This window comes from Spermophilus citellus, assembly GCF_964194105.1.
Source record: "Spermophilus citellus genome assembly, chromosome: X".
Classification (NCBI taxonomy): Eukaryota; Metazoa; Chordata; class Mammalia; order Rodentia; family Sciuridae; genus Spermophilus; species Spermophilus citellus.
The window spans coordinates 146,770,393-146,790,936 of record NC_138190.1 but is presented as its reverse complement, the minus strand read 5'-3'; the positions used below and the strand labels follow the sequence as shown (position 1 = coordinate 146,790,936).

General features: G+C 54.5%; 1 protein-coding gene across 9 annotated transcripts in view; it reads right to left on the bottom strand.

The window, feature by feature from the left end:
- The window catches only part of ATP2B3 (ATPase plasma membrane Ca2+ transporting 3), a 69,755-nt gene that overhangs the window by 36,603 nt on the left and 12,608 nt on the right, over positions 1 to 20,544 (bottom strand). For 8 of the 9 annotated variants that reach the window (XR_014020088.1, XM_081277868.1, XM_081277871.1 and 5 more), the window contains exons 2-11: positions 15,319 to 15,507; positions 14,569 to 14,902; positions 8,549 to 8,746; positions 8,181 to 8,438; positions 7,620 to 7,745; positions 6,872 to 6,997; positions 3,931 to 3,972; positions 1,976 to 2,140; positions 1,141 to 1,355; positions 238 to 480 (exon numbers count right to left, since the gene is read on the bottom strand). Coding sequence is in view for 8 of the 9 variants with exons in the window: in XM_081277868.1 (XP_081133994.1) it covers positions 238 to 480; positions 1,141 to 1,355; positions 1,976 to 2,140; positions 3,931 to 3,972; positions 6,872 to 6,997; positions 7,620 to 7,745; positions 8,181 to 8,438; positions 8,549 to 8,746; positions 14,569 to 14,776 (1,581 nt within the window). In the remaining variant the exon portion in view is untranslated. The remainder of the gene's footprint in view (positions 1 to 237; positions 481 to 1,140; positions 1,356 to 1,975; positions 2,141 to 3,930; positions 3,973 to 6,871; positions 6,998 to 7,619; positions 7,746 to 8,180; positions 8,439 to 8,548; positions 8,747 to 14,568; positions 14,903 to 15,318; positions 15,508 to 20,544) is intronic. The other variant, XM_081277869.1, reaches the window with a different exon arrangement.

Genomic DNA, 20,544 nt, shown 5'->3' with positions numbered 1-20,544 from the left:
GAGGAGGGTGAACCCAAAGACTCTGCTCAAAAAAATATTTTTTTGGTGATGCTGGGAGTTGAACCTAGGGCCTCATGCATTCTAGGCCTGTGCTCTACCTTTGAGGGGCCTCCAGCCTCTCAGAAGTTCTTAAGGGGGTATAGTCAGCTCTTCAGGATAGCTCATGCCACACCCCAGCCCAGCCCCTTCCCTTGTCCCATAGCAGCTCTGTCAGCCTGCCCTCCTGCTCCAGCTCACTAGTATTTTGGTGGTGTAGGCACTGTTGATGGAGATGGCATGGACCAGGAGGTCAAGGATCTTGGGGGTCAGGGCACTGGGGGCTGGAATCTCTTTGTAGTGGGTATCTCCTAGGTAGGACTGGACCACAGTCATCCGGTTGGTGGTGAGCGTGCCCGTCTTGTCTGAGCAGATGGCAGTGGCATTGCCCATGGTCTCACAGGCATCCAGGTGGCGTACCAGGTTGTTGTCCTTCATCATTTTCTGTAAAGGGCATAGATCGGGTGGGGACACTTGTGTTGTTCACTCATCAGGTTAAGGGGAACAAGAAATGGTCAACACAAATATGATGTACTTGTAGTACTAACAGCCCATTGGGAACCCTGATCAGCACTGGGCTATATGGTGGCTAAACCAAGGGAGCAGACCTATGAGACAGAAAGACTCTCATCAAAGAGCTAGCAGTCAGACTTCAGGCAGTCACTCTCCTCAGACCTCATCTTCTCAGAGGCCCCTCTCAGGTTACCCACTGGCCCTGAGGTTCCCTGATGCCATCCTGACTCTCGCATGCTCTGCCCATAGTCTTCTCATGTCCCAGCGCCTCCCTGTTCCCATCTCCACAAACAGTACTGGAATCTTCACTTCCTAACCCTCTGGCCTCTCTATTTTTGTGTCCTAGAGATGCTAACCCTCAGATCTACTTCACCACCCACTTGCTCTCTGGCTTATCTCATTGTGCCCAGGGATCCAGGTGGGGAACGCCCCTGAATACAGCAAGTCCCTCTGTGTCAACAGATCTGCAAAGATGCCCCTTGGTCCCCACTCAATGCCTTCTCTCCTCCCCAAGGTGTACCCAACCTCCCCTAGTCCTCAATGCAGCCCAGGTGCTTGCTGAAAGCCCACAACTGTAAACACTATTATTACCTTGACAGAGTAAGCCAAGGAGATGGTGACTGCAAGAGGCAGGCCCTCAGGGACAGCCACAACCAACACAGTGACACCGATGATGAAGAACTTCACGAAGTACTGCACATAGACGGGTGTGCACTCTGCCAGCCACACCCGGCCATCCACAACGAAGGTCTCAATCACAAAGTAGAGGACCAGGATGATGACAGTGATGGCAGACATCACCAGCCCTGTCCGGTCATGATGGAGGCCACAGAGGGTTGGGGAGGAAGAGGGCCACCATAGTTGAGAAAGAGAGAGAAAGAGGGAAGAAGAGGTAAGGGACACTGTGGCTGTGGCCAGCTCAAAGCAGATTTGGTTTGAGTTTTGGGATAAACAGCTGGGGGGTGGGCTCAGTGGGGGCAGAGAAAGGCCTGTTTGCATAAGAGCTTGAGATGTTCTTTGGTCAAGTCCCCTAAGACATGTGGAAAGGAGAACAGAGAGCCTATGTCCAAAGGCATGAGAGGCACAGCTGTAGGGACTGGCTAGGTTTGGCCCACCCTCAGAAGTTAGAGTTCCAGCCAGTAGGCCCTCGATACTGCTGGCTGCCTTTTGACCATGCCATGGGCAGAGCATGCTGGGTAACAGGTCAGCTTGTGATTTGGGCCTTAGGGAAGGGTTTGGAATCCATGCTCACTGGAGAAAGTTGGGCCAGACCCTGATGGCCCTAGCTGGCCTCTGGCTGCCTGGCCCATACCACCTGCAATATCTCCTCATCCTGATTCTACATGTCATGATTCCATCTCCAGGATCCCAGGGTCCCTTATGCATGATTGGTGGCCCCTGGCCTGCCACCTCTGGCTGTCCCTACCTGCTTTTCCAATCTGCACAGCCAGTTTCGTGAGCTTCCCCTGTAGAACTGACTTCTCCTTCTTGGGCACGTTGGCTTTCTTCTTCTCTCGCTCCTCCATCTCCCCACCCTCTGCGCTCTTCAGGGGCTGCATTTCCATGGCAACTGCCCCATCCTGCTTTTTAGCTGCACACAGAGGAATACCATGGCCAAGGTTAGGGCACAGCCAGGATGAAAGAGCTACAAGGGGCTATCACAGGGGAAGACATGCCAAACCATACAAAATGAAATGAAATTCACTGTGTGTTCTTTTATATAATCCCAAGCTTAACATGGCAAAAGGGAGTCTATTGACCTCCCCCATATTGCTGCCTAAGGTCAGACCCTCCTAAGGTGGCTGGACAGCTCCATCACTGTGCTAGGTAGGAGAGAGAAATGGTTCTCTCATGGAAAGGGAGGACAGACACAAGAACAAGGTACTTGGGCACACAGACAGGTGGCCAGTCCTGGAATGCCCCAAATCTCAATACCTGAGGAGAGGTCTGTGGTCCAAGGAATATTCCAGAACCTGAGGTTGACTCATCTGCTCACTGGTGTACAAGCCGCCTCCCTGCTCCACTGGGAGGCTTAGGGGCCCTGGTGGACCCTCCTCCTATCCCAGTCACCCCTGCTCAGTCTGTCTACTCCCACTCGTATGCTCCCTGGGCTGCAGTAGGCAAGCTCTTTCTGACCCTCCAACTGCCTCCCTGCCTCCCTGCTGGAGCAGAGGACTCCCCTTCCCCTCCCCCCTCCTTCCTCATCCTTGCTGTACTTGATATGGTGGTAGTATGTCCCCACCCCGCGGCTCCTCATTTTCCTCTTTGCCAAGTTCTGGCCTCACGCACTCCCTGAGCTCCAGGGTCTTCAGCTGCATTCCCAAAGTAATCATGTCTACTCTACTTGCTACCTTCACTCTTCCACAGGGAGGGGCTAACTGACCCAGCAATTGGGGGTTCCCTGCTTGTCTTTATCCCCCATCACTCTGTCTCCCATGCAATGGGGCTCTTTGCATACAGCCATCACCTCTGTATCCCCCCTCCCCACCTTCTAGCCCAAGGCCACTCACCATAGCACCTTCCTCTCAGTAGCCTCAGGGATATGCCAAGTCCTGCCCAGCTGGGCCACTTCTATCCTTGTACCCCAACTACTGTCATGCTCCCATAGCCCTTCCCCAAATTCCCTCCCAACTTCAATCATCCTTTCAGCTCTAGTTGGCTTATCTGATCCAGTCTCAGTCCCTAGGTCCCTGGGTGAGTAGACACCATACTTGCTCGAGAAGGTCCATCTCTTGTACCATGGCCTTCCTGAGGTCACACTTCCAATACCCAGAACTGACTGCTGATTTGACCTGCCATTGCTTCTCCTCCTTGGGATGCCATCTGCTGTCCAGCTACTTCTTCCAGTGTCTCACAGCCAGGCACGTACCAGCCACAGAGTGCCAGAGCCCACTAGGGACTCAGGGCTTAGAGGAGAGCTGGGCCTCTGCCCATTGGAGGGTTTTTCTGTCACCCTGGCTCACAGGGTCAGTCATAAGGAAGCTGACATGGGAAACCCATAGGACCAGGACCAGAGCGTTGGGAAAGTCAACTTCTCTGTATATCAGGTTCCTTCTCTGGCCAGAGGACCCAGGGTACCTATCACAGATGATCTTTATGCACAGATCTCAGGTGCATAATGGCCAATAGCTCAGGTGTCTGCTAGCCAACATCTAGGTGGTTGGTCTGGGCTTCCAGAAGTGTCCATGGATGGGAGGCTCAGAGCAGCCCTAGGGGGTGCTCCTCCATTCTCAGGCCAGGGCAGGACCATTGAATTCACTCACCTGGTCTCTTGGTGCTGCTCTTGCTCCATTGGTGGGTGGCCCCTCCCGCACACCCACTCTACCCAGCCCCAACCCCCAGGCTCCTCAGCTGCCCTTAGCAGCACTGAGTACACATTACCTCTGGTCTGGCTACTGTCCATCGCCCCATCTTGCTGCTTTCCTACAATGGAAGAGGAATGACAGACACGGAGACTTGAGAACATCCATATGGCCAAGACAAACAGACATGCACAGGACAGTAGGCAGAGCTGGAGCACAGACAGTGCAGCCTGGAACCACGTGGGATGGGCGGGAGGAGGATGCACCTAATTGCTGGTGGCCCTGATGCTGCCCACAGAGAGACCTTCTCCATACCTTGTACTTTCCAGGCTCATTCTGCCACCACCTCCCAGAATGTGGTTACCACACAAAACCCAGGGCCAGGGCTTCCCACTGGGCCTTGACTCCAGGCATACAGTGAAGCCTTGAAGGCAGACTGGATGATTCCTGAGTCGCATGGGAGAGCAGTGGGAAGTTTCTGAAAGGACTGCTGTCTTGAGAAGGGCCTTCCCACAGTGCTGACCACACCTGAGGGCTGCACGAGGTAGGTGGCAGTTAGAAGGGCTATCCTGGGGGCCATGCCTACGCTGGCCCCAATCCAGAGGGGAACTAACCAGGGCAGGAGGGACTTGATCTATCAGTCACCACAAAATAGCTCATGTCATTGGGGATCCAGGGACACAGACAAGGTGCTAGGTGGCTCCCAGGCAGGGGGATTGGGATCTGGGATCCCCAAAAAGCATGGCAAGATCCTCCTTCTATCCAGAGGTGGAACATAGATTGGGGCCTCTGTCCAGGGCTCCTGTGGAGGCTGAGGATAGTTCAGAGGTAAGGGAGATATTTGAGGTGGAGGGGAAAGAGACACCCATAGACATAGGATGACAGTAAGATGATAACACAGCACAACAAGGGCAGGCGCTGCTGGAAGCCCTGGGGTTGTGAGGGCCCAAAGGAAGGAGAGACTATAGGGCAGGGCTAGGGTTGTGGCTCAGCAGTAGAGTGCTTGCCTACCATGTGCAAGGCCCTCAGTTCGATCCTCTGGACCACGTAAGAATAAATAAACAAAATAAAGGTATTGTGTCCAACTACAACTAAAAAATAAATATTTTTAAAAAGGCAAATGGCAGCAAGTGGACAGGGGGCACTTTTGGAGTATGCCCAACAGACTGATTGACTCATAGGGAATCAATGAGGCAAGGAGGGGGGAGACATTGTGCATGGTGGCTGCTGCTCCCCCTTAGGGCCCATCAGGGTACCCCTCCTCAAAGAAGCTCTGGCCACTAAGTTGCACAGCCTATTGGTGCTGAAGAGGGTGGGAGAAAGGGTCCTGGTAGAGGTTGGAGGGGGTCTGTTTATGTTCAAAGAGGAAGAGCCTAGGACCCAGCAGTGAAGGACGCCAACATTTAAGGGACAGAGCAAGAGGCCAGGATTCTGCAAAGGAACCACAGGGGACACTAGGAAATATATGTTCCAACAGCCCAAGGGAGAGAACCTTAGCAGGGGGAAGGTGGCCCTATGTGGAAAGGGACTCCCTGCTAATCAGCTGGGACCAAGAGGCCACAAGGCAGAGTCAATTGTTCTTCTACATAGAAAGGTCTAGGGACTCCAGCCTCGGCCAGCCCAGACCAGATGAGGCCTGGGCTCACTACCTGCCTGTGCACCCTTAGGCTTCTCACTAGGGGAGGACTCTGAACTAGCTTTACAGGGATAGGGGCCTTAGTACAGCAAACATGAGGTGGTGGAGGGAAGGCCTGGCCTGGTAGCAGCAGGGAGGTGCCCACATGGGACACACAGGCCCAGGTGGCCAGGAGATGGTCCATGAAAGCTTTCAGGCCACTGCAGCTCATGCTGCTCCTCTGTCACTGCCTCCATGAGCAGAGAGCTTCAAGAGGTGGCCCACGACTAGGCTGATAGAGCATTCTTCCTTATGTTGACCTGTCTCACCTGCTTTCTTGGCTCTGGCAGCCTAAGACTAATCATCCCTTCTCCAGGTCATTGGCCCCAGATTCCTGCTGGAGCTTCCCACAGAAAGCAGAGTTCTCCCCACAGTGCAGGTCCTTTGTACTTGTAGATGGGCCCAGGTGGCTTCTCTCAGCTGGGAGGCACCAATCTAGAAATCTCCATTCCCCACTTGGTTTGGGCTACAGGAGAGGCCTGAGGGTGAATGCAGGCCAGAACCAAGGGAGTGATAAAAAGATGTGGGTCAGAGTTACAGAAGGGAACAGCCTGATCCATAGTGCCAAGATCCAGGGGGTCAGGGAGTATAGAGGTCAACTCCATAGCTTATAGGCCCTAGACTGAGGACCAAAGGAGACTCTGTCCACGCTTGCAGGGCAGCAGACTAGCTCTGTGCTAGGGAGGACATGACCACTATGGAGCTGAGCTCTCTGAAGTTATCTGTCCTTTGACACTGCTGTCCCTAGGGCAAGAGCCATCACCCATTGTGATCTGGTCCTGCCCCTATCCCATCCCAGCATCCTGTGACCCTGAATGTCCTTTCACAAATCCTATCCTTTCTACTATGTCTTCTTTGCTGTGCTTAAGAGTCCTCCACCTCTGAGTTCAGGACCCCTGTTTCCCTGGCTGTTGTATTGACCCCCGATTCTTGGCATTTTATTGTATATTCACTGTTAAGGGTATAAGGGCTGAGCACCCTGAAGGTGGTCATTAAGCTCCTAGAGCATCCAGTGAAGCCAACGAGTCTAGCCCTGTATCCCTCTGACCTCATTCCTGTCCAGGCAGAGCCTTCCAAAGCCTTCAGAAAGCAGCTATTCCAGGGAAGCTGCCCTTACTCAGATTTGGAGGGGCCCCTGGCCTGCTGACTTTTGGGGACAAAACCCTAGAAGAAGGATTGCCAAGAAAAATCAGAAGAGAGGACATAGCCTGTCATCCTTTGAGGGCTGGATCTCCTGGGAGCCTGGGATTGGCCAGCAGGAGACTGCTGATAGGCAGACAAAGAAGAAGAGCAGTGCCCCACTGTCCCTGTCAGCACTAGAAACTAGAAGTCAGGGTTGCCTTACCTTTCTTATCTTTTTTCTCCTCCTCCTCTCCACCAGCTCCAAGCAAGGTAAAGATAATGCCTGTCTGGGAGTTTACACCAACGGCCGTTACCACCATTCTTCCAGAACCTTCCATGACATGAGTGCCTAACACAGCAACACAGAGAGACTGAGACAGAGATTTGCACCACCTGGTGGGAGACATGTTCAGTGCCTACATGAGGGTTCCCAAGGAATCCCAGAGGCCAGAACTCATCACTCAGAGGCTGCTACAGCTATATTGACCCAAATCCTCTGGTGGCTCAGAGGAAACCCATAGGCCCAGAGGGGTAGGTACTTGGCAGAAACATGAGTGAGCCATATCACAGGGGGCTCTGGCCTTTCTGTCCAGTTTCACACTGGATTTCCCCTTGGGATAAATGGTAGGCTAAGTCAGAACCTTCTGGAAAAGGAACACTTGCCTCTTTTGGATCTCTTTGAAGGTCTAGATTTGGGAGAAGTGCTACTTTGATCCCCATGAAATTTCCTCCCCATTCAGGACTACCAAGGGTCTTTTGGAGCCCTGTGGCTGTAGGTACCACCATCAGTTCTCCAGTGGCCCACTCTGGCTTTGTGATGGGTGCAGTCCTCAGACCTCCTAACTGGAAAACCTATTTAGGGAAATCGCCCTCCTTGAGGTGAGTCTGGCAAATGGCTTCAATGGGGATATTGGGCCAAATGGCTTCCAATCTGCTGACTTCAGTGGGCTGGTTGGGAAGGCAGCCCTTACCTGAAAGCAGCATAGGGTCTTTATCAGCTGACTTGCGCACATGATCCGACTCGCCTGTCAGAGAGCTCTCATCGATCTTCAGGTCGTTGCCCTGGATGAGCACGCCATCGGCAGGCAGCAGGTCTCCTACAGGTCCGCCCCGAGCCAGAACCAGAGGCTGTGGGTCCAGGGGACCTTTCTCCCCACCACCTCCTCCCGGCTCTCCCAGGGAAGGTCCCTCCAGACATGATGAGCCAGGTGGTCAAGGGAGTCGAAATCCCTCTTCTTTCAGTCTCCTCCTTTGTGGGGGAGGGAACCACCAACAACTAGCCATGTTGTCCAGCTTGCAGTGGACAGGGTCAACATTTCCCTCATGCAGTAGTGGGGGGATGTGGAGACAGTCTGCTTCTTGGGGTGTGATTGCATCTCTAATACTCCCTTTCCATGCTGCCTCATGCCCCCTGTGGGTGAAAGCACCTGTGTACTGGGGACAGCCTGCACTGGGGGTGTCCTGTGGCCCATGCTTCTTGGAAATGGGAGTCAGGCTTCCTTGGTGGGGTGGGTGAAGACTGGCACACTCACCATACTTGACCTGAGCGATGTCCCCCACCACCAGTGCAGCCACAGGGACCTGGAGGAGCTGCCCATTCCGGATGACTGTGAACTTCTGCTCCTGCTCAATGCGGCTCTGCAGGCCTCGAAACTGCTTCTCCTTGCTCCAGTCATTAAAGGCCGTGACAAGCACCACACAGATGACAGACAGCAGGATGGCGGCCCCTTCGATCCAGCCAGCCTCAGCCTCCCCCTCATCTTCTGCCCCACCGGATACATTCCCGCAGGCTTTGCCCAAGGAGAGAAGGGAAGAGGAAAAGAAGTTACAGAGCCAAGCCCAGGTGGGACATCTTAGGACCCTGCCCCCACTCCTTCCAGCCCAGAGCCCTTCCCCTCACCTTCACTCTCCTCTCCAGGAGGTGCATAGAAGGAGAGGCCCAGGGAGACGATGGCGGCCACCTCCAGGATGATGAGGGTCACATCCTGCAGGGCCTCCCACACCAGCTGCAAGAACGTCTTGGGCTGCTTGGGAGGGATAAAGTTCTGCCCATAGATCTGCCTGCGCTTCTCCAAGTCATTGGTGCTGTCCGCCAGTCCTGCACAGTGTCCCAGGAGGGCAGTAGAAGCACAGAGGGAAAGGATGAGAAGGCAACCTTTAGTCCTAGGAACCCCCAAGAGGCCCTGCCTGACCTGCTGCTTTGGGGGTCTCTGGCTGGGCTGCCTCTCCCTCTAAACTCTATGGTTGTAGAAGGCAGGAACTGTGCAGACATGGCACCATGAGCCTTTCTGCAGACCTTTGGGGCCAAGCACGTGGGAGTGAGTGTGTGGCTCTCCACAGCTAGCTTGAGAGAACCCAGTCTAAGGAAGGGATGCTGGGCCAGGTAGAGGGGCTACAGCTTCCTCCTGATACACACATGAGTAAAGGGGCGCCTGTGCTGTTTTGTGCTCCATCCAAAATGTCTCTGAGTGGGGCTTTGCAAGAAACTGATGGTTAATGCCCAACAAGTGAAAAGCACAGAGGGGCCCATTAGGGCCTAGTATGGACCAGGGTTTCCCAGAAACAGGAATAAAAGAGAGCAGCAAGCAGCTCCCCAGGAAAAGTAAGCATCCAGATAGCTTCAGTGGGTTTATGGGAAGGTTACCAGTCAAAGGGGAGTGGGTGACATTAGCCTGGTTTCAACTGGATGTCAAAGAAGTTACCAGAACCCTTTCTGAAGTAGGGCTTTCTTCCTGTCAGGAAAGATCTCTCTAGCTCCAAACATGGATTCCCTGTCTTCTTCAGAGCAGACTAGTCACTGGGCCCCACATAGGTCTATAAGATGAAAATGTGCTTCTGGGACATGGACATCCTAAGAGCAGAAAAGCCAATGGCCTTGGCCATAACCCTACTCCCATGGTCTGCTGGTCCCAGAGAATGTAAGGTCTCACAGCCTAACTTGCAAAGGGAGCAGGGCATGGAGGCAACCAGGAGCACATGCACATCCAGGGCCCAGGGATATGGGAATCTCTGGAATCACAACTGCTGAGGAGGACAGAGCAGCCACTGGAAACAGGGAGTGGAAGCCTGATTTCCAGAAGTTTCTTAGGAAAGGAACAGAGAGGGGGAATATGAGAGCTAGTGGGAGATGCAAGTTCTTGGGTGCAGACAGGGGGACCAATAGTGGCTTATGAAGAGAGAGACCCAGAAAACCAGGTTGAGGGACAGGGTGGACTGGGGAGAAGCAAAGCCAGAGTCACAGTGGTAAAGCCTTGCTTGACCTCACCATGGTGGGCAGCATCATATACTCAGCCATGCCTGGGCCCCTGGGCTGGGATGGGTGGGGAGCTTCTCATTATTTGGGAGGAAGGTGCCCTGCCCATCACAGTCTCAATGAGGCAGATGAGGCTGGAGATGAAAAGGGGTCTGAGCCCATGAGTCAGAGTTCTTTTTTTTTTTTTTAAGAGATTCCTTTTTTTTTAAAAAATGGGCCTTTATTTTGTCTATTTATTTATATGCAGTGCTGAGAATCGAACCCAGTGCCTCACATATGCCAGGCAACCGCTCTGCCACTGAGCCACAACCCCAGCTCCAAGTCAGAGTTCTTGACTGCAGGCCAGGTCAGGTTGAGGGAGCCTCCCAGATGTTGAGCTTCCAGGACACAGGAATTGTGAGAGGCTAAGCAAGGACCTGGTGCCACGGTGCTCATGAGGTGTGCAAGGAGATAGCTGCCTCATTCACAACACCTCTCCCAGAGCCTGGCTGTAGTGCCAACCTTAAGCCCAGGTTAAGGGGTAGGACGTGGACTCCCACTGCCTCCTCTAGAACTGGGAGCCTGTGTGCACACATGGAGACTTGAATTATGGGCAGAGCCACAGTTAGTTTTCTTAGGAGCCCCACAATTGGCCTTGGCTTCACAATGACAGCTACCTTTCCTAGTCCAATTGTCATCCATCATCCCTAAAGACAAGAGGTGGGGATGCTGGGAGATCATCAGTTATTCGTGATAATGGCACATTATCAGGAGGCAAAGGACACTGAGGGGAGGGAACCAGTTCTGGTGGGGGACCCCTTCAGTCCTAAGCAGCCGAAGCTCCTTAATTGATGTAGGCCCAGGGGCTCAGAAGTACTCCACTCATGGCTCTAGAGCCCTTCAGGCTACCTCCACACCCTGAGCAAGTTCTTGTGGGCTGGGAGACACAAGTCTCCTCGGGCCCATTTAGGCTTGGCATCCAAGCCATGGGCCTCTGAGCCTGCACACCTATTCAGAGGTAGGCAGGTAAGATGATTTAACCCCCTGCCTTTAGCCCTTAGGATTCTCAGTCCAGGCTGATCCAGCCCCTCCTTGAGTTCCCACAAATCCTCAGTGCTGCACCCCCAAAGTGCCCAACCCCACACTGACACCTGGTGGACAGACAGCAGCTTATGACTTCTGGCCCTGAGTGTCTGGCGTTAACTCCTGCCACCTGCTGCATGGACAGGAGGTGAGCAGAAGGGCCATCCGGTCCGTGGGGCCCTCACTGGGCAGTGAGCTTAGGAAGGCTCAGCCCCAGATGACTCGAGAACAAGAAGTGCTGACGATGGGGCTTCTGCAAAGGGGCAGGGTGAGGCCCATTCGAGATGGAAGGGCCAACAAGAGCAAAAGCCGCAGCCTACACAGCCTTGGCACGTCCACCCAGCTAGGCGATGGCCACACAGTGTCCTTCCCACTCAGAAGGGCCACAGCTGTCCCTGCCTTTCTTCTCATGGCCTCATGGCGCCTGGGCCCAGCTGGTGGCTCAGATTTCTGCCAGGGCCAAAGGCCTCTTTCAGAAGGCTTGCAGCTTCTCCAGTAGGGCGTCTGGGAGAAAATCCAGACCTCAGCTTCTGTGGTGGCAGGATAGGGGACTGGGTAGGGTAGGGGACTGAGGCCAGGGATTTAGCTGAGGGACATGTCCATCACTCTGGACCGGGCCTTATCTTCTTTACCTATAGGAACTATGAGAGATGCCCCAGGAAGGCAGCAGGAGCCTCCCACATACCTGGGGTTTCTACTGCTCCTGGCCTGGAGCTTCCAGAGTGAGACCAAAGTCCCCTGAAGCCTGTAGGTCCCCAAAGCACCATGTGAGTCTGTCTCCTGCTGTCCTGATGCACATGCCTGGATTGTCCCCAAGGGCAGTGGGCCCTTGAGCCCCTTTCCTGGAGGTCCCTTCCCCTTCCCCCACCTTGCCCTTGGCCTTGATTTGCCCTTGCTACTGCAGCAATTCTCTCCTATTGCCTGAAACCAGCAGCTGCCCTCAGACTGGCCCCTTTCCTGTGGGATTGGGGGTCCTAACAGCTGCTGCTGCTGCCACAATACTCATTGTGGTGGGGGGTGGAGGCAGCTGAGGCCCCTCTGGTTCTGAGCACATGCCTGCCCAGCAGGCCTTAGGGCAGCCTGGGTCCAGGGCATGGGGGCAGGGGCCTGCTGGTTGGCATGGACACAGATGGGCCGTCTGCCCAGAGCAGAGGCCAGATGCCATCAGAATTGGATTAGGACCACATCGTGTTGGCTCTCAGCTAATCTGCCCCCTCCTTCCCATGACTGCCTGTGGAGACCAGACAGGGGAGGGCATGGGGCCCAAGTACCCCTACAAAGTCTATCACTGAGGTTCTCTGACAAACATGAGCAGCTTTCTTCAGGACAGGTTCTGGAAGCCCCTTGGATCTCTACAAAGACTGAGAAGGCAGTGGATTGATGTGCTGATTGCCAGTAGTCACAATCCCTCTCCCCCAACATTCCACAAACCTACCTGGCCTCCCTCCTCCCCATAAAGCCCCTCCTGGCACCCCCACATCTTCCCACCTTGCCAGGGGGTTGATGTGGAGCCAGCCCTCCTACAGCTCAGGCCACTGTCTCTGATTTGGAATGAGCAGTTGAGCCTGGGTGAGAACTTTTGGCCAATCCAGTAGGCCTACTGAAAACTTCATGCTTTCCTGTGGCTCATGGCCTGGCTGAGGGGACAAGGAGAGTGAGAGACACCTGCTCCTAGCATCAGACAGCTGAAGCCTGAGCAGCTTGTGAGGAGGGGCTGGTTCTCAGGCTGCTTCATTCTGCAGGAAGAAGAGCCAGGCCTCGTGGCTCCCTCCATTGGGGCTACAGGGACACAGGTGCTCAGAAGCATGTCAGGGGCTGGGCCACCCACCTGCACACCTGCCCTTCTTTACACCCACCCCTTCCTCAGACACCAGGCAAGTTCCTGAGCTCTGTGGCAGAATCAGGAAGGTTCCCAGGGGCCTTGACATTTTAAATATTTAACAAGGCCTGACGGGCAGAGGGAAGAGCTGCCAGCTGAAGCCCATCTGCTTCCTTTGATCTGGGAGAGGCCAGAGCCCTTGTGGCTAAATGGCCCTCCACTCTGGCCTCCTCTGAGGCCCCAAGTCCTCAGGGGGGTGGGCAAGGAGGAGGGAAGGAATGAGATCCTTTGGCACAGAGCCCAGCCATCTGCCCTGATAGCATGCTGCTCCAGGCTGGTGCGTGCGGTAGGCTGGACAGGGTGTCCATGGGTACAGGGAGACCTAGGTGGCCCAGGGAGGCCACTCCACCATGGAATTCCTCACCTGCCCTATGGGCTTCCTTCCTTCTACCTCTGCTTTTCCCCTGGGCCCATGAAGACAGAGTGAGCTTTCTGAAGCCCAGCTAGGGTGAGATCACAGCACCAGGATACTATTTGTGCCCTAAAGTCTGAGGGGGGGGGGGTGAGGGCAGAGCAAGGAGGCTGAAAGTGATGGGCCATGCCTAGACCAGAGTAGAGGCAATGGTCAGGAGGGAATGCATCAAGGGATTGATTTATAAACTAGAGTGGGCAGGGCCTGGTGATGGATGGGACGGGGGTGCCAGAAAGTAGGAGGAACCCAGGGTGACAGCCAGGGATAGCAGCACTGGGTGGGCCAAGGTGCCGCCACTGAGACAGGCAGCTGATGAAATCAATCAGTGCTGGCTGGGGAGCAGGCCTGGCATTGGGCTGGGTTAGCCCTGGCAACCCTGCCAGCCCAGTGCCAGCTGGACCAGAAAGTGCTCCAGCTCCTGGAATATGGGGCTGTGCCTGGCTCCTGGGTGGTCCCTGCCTCGTGGCAGACCCCAGCAGGGCTGAGGAAGGCCACACAGGGAATGACAGAGCTTTGCCTCCCGCAAGGGGAGGTGGGGTTCCAAGATGGCAGTCAGGTCTCTATCCCAGACTCTTCTAGAGGATGCTCACTAGGCTTCCTAGAGGCTTACTGTGGCACTGCCTCTCTGGGACTGCCTGTGACCACTGTCACTTCCAATCAGCATTATGGGACTACTGTGCCATAGCTTTGGCCATCCCTTCCCACCAGACTCCAATAGCCCTGTGCCATCCTTAGGCCATTCCTCTCTCCCAGGGTGAATCCCCTTGCAACCTCAGTCCCAGAAGACTTGTACCCTACACCCCTCCCACCTATTCTGGCTTCCTTAACTGAACATTAGAGATGAGCACACAGGGAATCCTCCAAAATGCAGTTAGGGGCTGTGTTTCCTCCTCTATCAACTAGGAGCCACCTAGCCCTGCCTCATTCCTTGGAAGGGATTTTCTGGGATGCAGTTTGGGGCCCTTGGCCTGTGTGTGTACACCTCATACTGTTCTTATCTGTCCCTTTCACTCTACAAGGTGCAGAAGAGCTGATTAGGGGTTGTAGATGAGGGGGTCAGGCCACACACACACACATTAGGATTCAGGTTACTCAAGGACAACAGCACCTCCTGCACGGTGTCTCCTGCTCAAGAGGAGGGCACTTTCAGGGTCCTGGTCTTGGTTTCCTCAAGGGTCACCTGGGCCTCCCCTCCACAGAGCCCCTCTAGGAAGTGCTGCAGGGGCACATGGATCCCTTGACCACATCCTCAGGAGTAAGTAGGCCCTGTGGCCCCAGTCTCCCCTGTGGCCCCACCCAGCCAGAGGGACTTACCCTCTGTGGGTGAGGTCTTCAGCCTCCTGCAAAGCCCACTGACATCCCCGTAGGCTTCCTGGATCTTCTGTAGTGCCTCAGCCCCTCGGAGCTCCATGAGGGTGCGCAGCTCAGCCAATGTGCACCCAAAGCCGCCCGCATGGGGGGCCTCCCGCTGCTGCTGGGGCTTGGGGTGGAATTCGATGGAACTGTTGGCCATATCGCCCATCCTATCTGTCGGGCCTTCTCACAGAAGTAGCCTCAGCTCAGCCACAGATGGGAATAGGTGGCCACCTGCAGTCCCAGTGGCCAGGCAAGGTGCGGTGATGGTGGGAAAATGGTTTAGTGTGGACACCTGGGGAGGAGGTGAGAAGAAGCCAAGGGTTGAGACGGAACTAAGGTCCAGTCTTCCAGAACATACTCTATAAATCTTTACTCAGTATAAGCCAGGCTGCATCAGGGACCCTCATGCCCTGCAAGGCCCCACCCACCAGGCCACCCCCAGTTCTGCCCACTATGAGCACCCAGAGCTGGGAGGGCTTGCCCAGGTAAGGATGGAAGAAGTGTCAGTGCCTCCTGTCAGGGACCTTCCTGACAACAGCACTGGCCAGCCGGGGCACAGAGGCTGTTGTTGGCCCCAAATCCATTTGGAAACCCATCTGAGGCAGTGAACTGGGATTGACAGTGGCCAGTCCTGCCTAGTATGGGTAAATTATTTGCGCCCCATGGCCAACTCCTTGCCTGTCCCCCCATCTCACTCCCTGCTCTTGCCTGATTAAGACTCGCCCGGTGCAGCTGGCATGCTATAAATCCCGGTGGTCTTCTGGTGCAGCCTCAGTGACTCAGTTTCAGGCCTGGGGCTGTGCAAGGCTCCTGAGAGTAGGCCCAGCCATGGACGGGGACAGCTGGGCTCGAGGTCAAGGCTTAGTGCACAAGGTATTTCTGTAGCCCTGAGGGTACCTGGGGGCCAGGAGGGATGAAAGGAGGAGGCCCAGAGGGAGGGAGGCAGAGAGGGAAGATGAGGGGGAAGGAGAAAGAGAGGGTGGGAGAAGGGAAGGGAGAGAGAGAGGGAAGGGACAAAGGAAGTAAAGGGGAAGTGACCAGGAAAAGGCACATGGGAAAAAGGCCAGAGCAGCCACAGGTCACTGGTGACTGCCAACACCCTGCCCCCAGCACAGTGCTATCCATACTCGTCCAACACGCTTTCCTCCTGAGGACACAGTAAGGAGCTGGGCTCTTCCACACTCAAAGCAGCCAGGCCACTGCCAGGCTGCACACCATTTCCCCCTTTGAGAGCAGCATGAGGCTGTCATCCCTCATACTGTCCCCTACACACCAGTGCCCCTCTCCTCAGCCAAGGAACTGCTGGTGAGAACACTGGGCTGTCCTGGGCTTGCCCCCTTCCTCGGCTGGGTCACAGCCCTCCCTGACTTCACTTTTCCTATATCTTCTTCCTAGAAGTCTGCACATAAGAGGGTGCATCCCCCAAGATCATGTGATACATCCTCCTGGAACTGAACTAGTCCAGTGCACATGGCCTTGGCCTTGCCATCAGCAGAGCCCCCCTGGTGACAAGGTTCACCAGACCTCACCTTTGGGGCCAGACCTCACCTTTGGGGAAGCTCCAGTTTTCTGATCTAGAACCACCCAGGATGACAGACCCCTGAAAAACAGGCAAAAAGGCCCTTGAGAAGGCAAGGGAGTGGGGCAAGTTCATGGCCTTTGCTCTCAGGGCAGCTCCTGCCTCTTAGAGCCCAGCAGGCTCCATCCTACAATCCTATGATCCTACTAGCCCCTATGTGGTGTACCACAGCCCTCAGGGGAGAAGACCAGAGTTTCTGGGAAACAATGAGCCATTCCAACATGTGCCCCCAGCCCATACAAGAGAAATCCAAAAGAAGCCACAGGTCAGGGGATCTGCTTCAGAAAATGCCTATCCCAAGTGATCCCCAACTGAAAGGTTTGGACACCTGGTGTTAACTTTCTAGACACTTGCCATGAGGAGAAGCCTTCACTTCCGGATGATGTGAGAACATGACGGACACATGCCTGCACCATCCTCCCCCTCTCCCACACATCTCTTTCCCACCCATTCCTCCAGCCAATCGTCTGACGAATATTTACTGAGCATCTATGTGTGCCCAGCAAGGGCACGTGTAAGTGGGGGCAGAGGGTCTACAAGACTAAGCTAATTCCTTCTCTGTATTGTAGGCACATAACAAGCAGGGTGACAGAGATAAGGTCAGGCTCAAGAGCCAAGAGCTACAGGGTTTCAGGAAGGGACATGTGGGAGAAAAAATTGGAAAGAGGCAAAACAAAGAGGAGAGGTGGAAGGGTGGCGGGAGGGGCTGAGGCTCTTCTGCTTGACTGAGCAGCAGAGGTGAGCCCTGGGCTCAAGAATATCCAGGGCAAGCAATGTGAGTACAGGGGGCCAGGCAGCCCCTGGTGGGCTCTTTCCGGGAGTGCCCTGTGAACACCCCCAGCCACCTAGGAGGTGGTGGCACTAACCACTCTCCTTTTTGTCAGTGAAGGAAACTAGGGTTTGACCAAGGGAAATTGCTGTGCCAGAGGAAGCTGGATCTGCTGCCTCTGACAGCTCAAGGCAGCGATGGCTGCTTTCAATGATGGCTGCTTTCAACTGATACCTGCACTCCTTGTCTTCAGGTTGCCTCCACCTACCCCTGCCCTGGAACTTGGCTTAGGACAATGCCTCTGTCTGCCAGGTGTGCCTTTTCCTCTCCCTTCTCTGAGCTGAGTTCCAGGTGCCCCATACAACCTTAGTACACAGCATCTGTAAGGTTTGGGCTGTTCCCCATCCCTGCCACCTCCAGCCTGCTGGCTGCTAGACTGAGGAATAGACAGGTCTGGTTCATCCACATAGGCACTGGCTTACACCAATACAAAACCCCTGCGAGCTAGCTTCCTAGGCCCCAGGCAGGAAGGGCTGCTGTGAGAGACCCAAACAATAGGGCCCATGTGTATTGGAGGCTCCAGCCAATGTCCCCAACTGAGCTGCCTAGGGACACTACATGGGCAGTTTCTAAAAGGAAAGATGGATGATTTTGTTCCTTTGGAGTGCATTCATTTTTTCAGCCTCTTCACACACTTGGAGGAGTAGAGGGGGTTGTAGAGTACCTACAGGACCACGGGGCAGGGGACAGAGTGAATGGTATATTGAGTGGATGGGCTCTTGGGTGGTGCATGAGCCCAACAGAAATTCCTGTTCTTCAGAGCAAGCACTTGCAGGCCACAGGCACAGTTACCCAGGTATTGGGCCTTTACTCAGTCTTCTACTTCTCCCTCCTCTGACCAGGCTAGGTCTATCCTTCCACTCCCTGCCCCTGCTGCCCAGTGTGGTCATGCCCTCAGTTAAGCAGCAGTAGCGGCCCAGGCAGAGCCACACCAGGTCCTTGAGCAGCTCCTGACTGGTGTACTGTCATCACTGTGGCTGACTAGGCCAGTGGTGATTCATGGTAAGGACACCAAACAGAGAGGCAAGGCCAGAGCTTCTGATGAGGTCAAGCTGTGTCCCCTCCCTTCAGCCAGAGAGATTCTGCCCTATCAGGCAACTGGTCACCATGCTGCTCTGAGTCACCATCTTCCCCTGTTCAGGCACCATCATTCTAGAACAAAACATGTTGGTCCCGCCATGCTCCCTGTTTCAATTCCCCAGTTCCATCAAGCAAAGGGCCTACTTCCTTCAAAGCACCTTCTGGATCCTTTCCTGCCCCCACACCCTGCCTGTTCACTGTGCCCCACTTTAGCCTACCTATGGCCACTGCTCACTCTGCCACAGTTGCACCGCTCTGAGACTTGAGCACACACCTTTCTCTCCCATCCCCACCTGCTGACCTCCAACGAATTTTTTTTTTCACTCACAATTCCAGTGGAACATTCTCCAAAACATCTCTGCCAGTTCATACTCCAGCCAAAATTGATTGCTGCAGAGTTTAGAATCCCATGGCCATTCCTATTTTGCTCTGCTCGGCACCAATACTTGGTGACTCTGTTTCTCCCACTTTCCAAATCATTAGCTCTTTGAGATGGGTGGTTATTGAGTCGGCAGGAAGTCTACTGTGTAGTCAGCCCTAGCTGGGGACAGGGCTGGAGGAATGAGTGAATGGGGGTAAGGCAGACTGGGATGGGCACTCACATTTACCCACCTTGTCTTTATGAACTTAATAGGCCATGGGCTAGGAGCCATCAGTCAAGGTGAGGTCCATGTTTGAGTAACTGTTGGCTACCATAGAGAGCAAACAGCATATACTCTTCTTTCTCTAGGTCTCTGTAAACCTGAGAAATGGCCTCCGTCAGTTTGAATAAGGACAACAGGCATCACTGAAATGGCCAAGAACAGAAGTGACCAGGCCTATCAGTTCTGCAGACCTGACAGAGTTTCCGGCCTGGGCTGGTTGCCGAGAACGGCCTGTAGGCACCAAAAGGGCAGGGAACGTACCATTTCTGGGCTCTTTCATCTTTCAGACCTTAATTGGCTTAATTAAATTGAGAACTTCCACAGAGGGGCACTGGGACCTTCCGGCACTTGCTCCATCCTGGCACAAATTGGCCAGCATCATGGGGTGGAGTGACAGAGACCTGTATTGGGTTCCCTAGCCTACCTCACCCTCACTATGTGACTGTCAACAGGTTGCTACCTCAGAGGATTGTTGAAGGATGTAACCTAAGTCCAGACCCATCACCTAAATGCATTCTACAATCTTCCCTCATGGGGCCCAGACACCTTCACCTCCCCCTCAGGGCAAAACAGTGCACATCCCTAACCCAAAACCCTGGGGTCCCTGTGATGTCTTTCTCTGACCATCTCTAATGAGGCTTTGGGGAACCTCCTAGTTCCTCTGATTTAATCCCCTTAGACTCCCCTAAGGTCCTGGGCTGCCCTCCAAGGAGCTGTAAAGTTCCCAAGTGAGGGACACCTTTGTCCCCAGCCTCCCCTCTTGTGATCTCACTCTCAACATGGAGTTTTGAGCTGCCAGTGTCTATGGGATCCCAGCACCTGCCAATGCCTACATACAGCCCTCATAGCAGACACACAGATACCCATAGCACACAGGGAAACTGAGGCTGCCTGAGGGTCACAGATGCCGAACTTCAGGTTCCTGTTTGGCCATGCCTTCCATGTGGCCTGAAGTGAGTCACAGCCACCCACGATGGGACACCTTGAGCAACTTTTCCAGCAGACCCAGGCTGTACTCCCTTGACCACCTGCTCTGTGTGGGGTGTCTGGCCTCATCTTCAGAGGGGGCAGTGAATGGTGGGAGGAAGTCCACCATCATCCCCAAGTCAGAGCTCAAAAATGCATTAGAATTCATCCCATTCTCAAGTCTGGAAACAGCCCCAGGGCCAGACCTGCTTGGCACCAGCCAAATTCGTGTGGGCATGTATCCCCATGCCCATAATGGGCATTTGCCACCAAAAGCTGCTGCCTCCCCTGGGGTCGAGGAGCTAGCCACCAGCATGAGCTAGAAGCCAGGAAGTCCCAGCCCCAGATTGCTCTGTAGTCACTGGGTCCTCACCAACAAGAACATCCCACCCCTGCACTAGTCCACAGGGAGGATGCCTGAGGTAAATGGTCAGATTCTGCTACCTGGGGCTTTCCACTGTCCTGATGCCAGAGCCAGGCCCAAGACGACATGGCCCTGAGATGTGAAGGAAGCAGAAGCAGAGCAGGTTCACAGGCAAGAGATGAAGGCCTGGGAGCCTGCCAGGCACATGCCCTCTACCACGAGCCCTCCTTAACTGCCCATCAGCATCTGCCTGCAGACCCACCAAGTAAGGCTTGCCTTCCAGAAGTGCCCATCACTCAGCTGTGTGACTCACACGGGGATTCCTTGAAATAACAGTCCCAGCTTCTCTCCACCTCCAGGCACCTCTAATATGAACCTGGCCCCATGGAATGGAGAGAGAAAGAGCAAGCCCGAGGGACAGCTAGATGCCCAGCTCCAGGCCCCATAGTCACACATCCAGGGCCTCCCCACT